The sequence below is a fragment of the Protomyctophum bolini genome, assembly GCF_963924005.1.
Source record: "Protomyctophum bolini genome assembly, chromosome: 19".
Classification (NCBI taxonomy): domain Eukaryota; kingdom Metazoa; phylum Chordata; class Actinopteri; order Myctophiformes; family Myctophidae; genus Protomyctophum; species Protomyctophum bolini.
Window position 1 is genome coordinate 26,995,767 of NC_137880.1, and position 4,428 is coordinate 27,000,194.

At 41.7% G+C, this 4,428-nt stretch overlaps 1 protein-coding gene across 1 annotated transcript; it reads right to left on the bottom strand.

Annotated features, from left to right (window-relative positions):
• Positions 1 to 1,609: 1,609 nt before the first annotated feature.
• On the bottom strand, positions 1,610 to 2,638 carry LOC308334638 (outer mitochondrial transmembrane helix translocase-like; the record flags this gene model as incomplete). Its single annotated transcript, XM_080791442.1, has 1 exon — positions 1,610 to 2,638. The coding sequence occupies one exon, from the start codon at positions 2,636 to 2,638 to the stop codon at positions 1,610 to 1,612; it is 1,029 nt and encodes a 342-aa protein (XP_080647568.1).
• Between the last annotated feature and the right edge of the window lie 1,790 nt (positions 2,639 to 4,428).

Consider the following 4,428-nt stretch of genomic DNA (forward strand, 5'->3'; position numbering starts at 1 on the left):
AAGAACGACGTATCCATAACTCACCGCGTGGACAATTAACATGTTTATGTATTCTGTTTGTGGTGTATCCGGTGAGTTTCTTGTAAGTATAAGTCCATATATGGGTTTGTCCCACAGACTTCTAGACTCCATATTTGAGCATGCCTGACAAATAACTCCATATATGGGCATAATAGGGACACATTATAATTAATATGGACACACATACATCGTTCTCCAACTATTTTAATTAATCTTGTTAGCTGATAAACAAGGTTAACTATGATAGTTGGAGAACGATGGGTATCCATAACTCACAGTCTGGACAATTAACATGTTTATGTATTCTGCTTGTGGAGTATCCGGTGAGTGTCCTGTAAGTAGAACTGGGTTCGTCCCATCTGCATAGACTCCATATTTGGGCATTCCTGGGAGTGCAGTGCCCGGTGTCGAGCCGTTCGGACCCACGGTTGTCCAGGACCACCCTGGCCTGTTCTGACATCACAAATACATGCCTTACAAAGAACTCCATATATGGGCATAATAGGGACACATACATAATAACTGGGTGGGGCATGCATTTCCAAATTGCATCATTCCAAGTAGGCCAGTCAGTGCACAACGGGCACCACTCTAGTAATAGAAATCACACCGTGTGAAGTGAGGGGCACTCTTATCGTCGTACATCATCATGACATAAAATAGACACTATTGCTAATTTGCTATGTAGGACAAAAATAAACACTAAACCGATTTGCTCAGACACTATGAAGTAAAATTATCCATTCATTGTCAATGGGAATTTAATGTTTGTGTAGGACGAAGTTTCCTAAATTCACTAACAGCTGAATATAGGAGGGGCTAGCCCCCTCAAAATTGTATAGCTCATAGATAGCTATACAGTTTTAATTAAATTATATCCTCACTCATTGGACTAAACTCTGGTGCAGGGGCTCTCGCCCTATCGGCTGAACGAAGACACAGGCAGGAATGACGTGAACTGGCAGACTGAACCCTGAACAAACCTCTCAGTGGCTATGTCTGACTGCAGTAAAAAGAAGAAATAAATTAAGCAGATTTTCCGATGCCTAACCCTACAGCAGGTGAACTAGTAAATTAAAACAAATACAGATATTACATTTGTGTACTACCGTGGCCGACACTGCTGGGACCAAATTGAGACGCTATATAGTGGGATATTGGAAAGTGGCACCCGGGGATGTGACGAAGCTGCTGTTGTTGACTATTTGGGAGTGAGAATGTGTTGGCAGGGCATACTCCTTAGTAGGCTGAAGAATAAAACTCAAGACATGTCCATACAGTATATAGTAAATAAACATTCAAAACTAAGAAATAAAGAAACACTAGAATAAAGAAATGTGTAAACAGAGCTGTGTCACAGTGCAACATTACAATGAAATGTAAATTATGTAATATGTAGACAACTGAAAAACTAGAAACAGATAATGTAAAATAAATGGCTAGACATGTGCAATAGATTTTATAGATTTTTGTAGCATTAATCATTTAATCAAATTGTAACAGAATGATCAAGCACCTTTTTGGAGTTACTGGAAAGAAACGGGACAACCTAATGGTCCTAAACAATTAACTTTAATTATACAATAAATTAATAAAAAGTTTTATTTTCCCTCATCTTACTGATGGCTTTCTGCAGGTCTGACTGTTGGATGGGACGGATAGAATCCTCTGAACCATTTTCATTTAGTGGTTGTACAAAGTCTTGGAGACACAGCAGTGCGGCCTCGCGACATATCTCTTTGAGGTCACTTCCTGAAAATCCCTCAGTTTCCTTGGAAACATCACAGAGGTCCACAGACAAATCCACCCTTTCATTGTTCAAGATCACTTTCAGGATCTGTTCTCTCTGCTTCAGACTAGGCTGTTTTATGTGAAACCTAGAGGGCATTCTCCTCAGGATGGCTGCGTCTATATCTTGAGGACGATTAGTAGCTCCCATTATAATCACTTGATGGTCATCATCGGTATCCAGTCCATCCCACAGACTCATGAACAGAGCTTTGATCAAGGCTGTGCTCTCGTGATCCGAAATGGAACGATTCCTCAAAAACGAATCTATCTCGTCTATGAATATAATAGAGGGCTGTAGTTTAAAAGCCAATGTGAACACAGCAGTAGCCAGCTTCTCTGATTCACCGTACCACTTGTCTGTCAACGTAGATGGCTGCAGGTTGATGAAGCGAAACCCTGCCTCCTTGGCTGTTGCCTTGGCGATGAGCGTCTTACCACAGCCAGGTGGGCCGTACAGCAACACACCTTTAGGTGGTTTTAACAACTTGGAGCCTTCAAACAGGTGTTTCTTCTGAACAGGAAGGATGACTGTGCCTTTCAGCTCCGTTATGACCTCATCAAGACCAGCAATGTCATGCCACGTTGTATGCATACTGAGAGGGTCCACCAGAAGAGCTGCAATGATCATTTCATAGTCTGACAGTTTAACTTTCTCAACCCCAATCTGACACATCAGCTTCTCTGCCTGTTTCTGAGCTTCTACTTTCTTCTTCCTGGTGGGATCGATGGTGTCTCTCCATCTGAAGGTGAGATAGGTGAGGGCTCCATATATGGTAAGCATGAAGAGATGGCCCACAATGGCCTCATTGCGTCCCAGATGTGCCATGTTTTCTCTGCAGAAAATCGCACCTCTCCTATCACACAATGACTTGTCACGTTCGTGTTGCGTTAGTGGTAAAGTCAGTAATAATACACACAATCGGAAAAATACAAATTAACTGGGAACTGGCCCACTACACTTTGTGAAAGTTGAGGGGCTCCCCTTGTAAAAAGCAGCGGCAAAGGTTCAGGTATGCATACTACGTTTTTTGGCTCAAACTGCCCTTCACACTGTGTGGGTCTACTTTTATGCTGACCTGCTTACGTCATTACTATGAGGTTTTCACTGACCTCATTTGACTTGGTCGATTACCACACCATATTAGTAGACAGACTAGGATTTTGGAGGCATAGGAGCTAAATTAATTAGTGGTGTTGTGGGTGTGATATTGAGGAAGTATTTAGACACCTAGGTACATGGGTATCTTGGTGGTATAGCGAATCTTGTTGACCAGACCCATTGCAAGATGCTGTACTCTGTCGTCAACCGTAAGGGCCGATTCATACTCCTATTTTAGAGCCGAATAAAAGTCGGTTCGGCTCTGTAGAGCCTACAATGTGACGTCATTTGAGGTTCGGGGGGGCGGGTACCGTCCTAAAATCGGCTATTCAGTGCTACTGAAAATGTCTGACGAGCCGAAATCATTTTGTCACTCCAGTGCCGAAACAGCGGTAAAATAGGAGTATGAATTGGCCCTAAGCCATCCCAGCCTGTCGAAGTGGGCAGGGGTGAGGTGGGTTCGGGGAGTGAGGCCAAGTAGTAGCCTGCCTGACCAGTTTGTTTTGGGAAGTCTGGAGCCTAGTTTTAAGGGCCTTTGAGGTGCTGTACGTGGTACCAAGAGGTACATGCATATAAGTCAAAGAAACCTTGTACGAGGGCTCCTGTTAGGGTCTTCAAGGTGTTTTTTTTGACCAGTGAGGAGATCCTGTAAACTTTACAGGATCAAAAAAGTAAATCAAAGAAGATTAATTTACAGTGTAAAGGAATCTTCTTTGGTTGACTTCTTTGATTACGTTGGTGGCCATTTTATCACCGAAAGATTTGCTTCCAGGATGGAACCATCTTTTTGATGTGATAATATTGTCAATGTGATAATGTCAGTAGTTTACAATTTACATTTTATTTGGCATTTAGCAGGCGCTCTTAATCCTGAGCAATTTACAGTAAACAGTGGAATATCTATATAATGAAACAATGCATACCGGTGTATGCATGCTGTATATACATATATATACACACTACTATATACAGTAGAGAGTGCTATGTCTACATAAAGGAAGGAACCATGTAAATTGAACTATGACCACAAGAGGTTGCAATTTCGTCATAAATCCAAATTATCTTGCACAGTATGCCCTATTCTTATACCTGTACATTTACTCATCCCAGAGACCACCATGAGTAAAGAGGTCTATATGACATTGGCTGGGCTTGGGGTTTGCCTTAGGGTTCAATTGATACAACAATCTTAATTCTGCTATTCACACACTAACCTCCTGCTACAATTAACACAATACATATGATATGAGGGTTATTTTCAGCCAGTGTGATGACTTTATGATATTATATAATAAAATTGCCAGTAGGTAGGTACTATTTATTATAAGCCTATATTTATCATTATCTTTTGCTTTATTACTTGCAATATTGCTGAGGGCTGAACAGCCTAAACCCAATAATTGTAGGCCTGCTCCTACACATAGTGATCAAAAAGTCCACCTAAAGCATTTAGTAAATGTGGCCGTGGCACAATATGGGGGAGGCTCCCCCGGGGAGGCTAAACCAAGCCTGTAGCT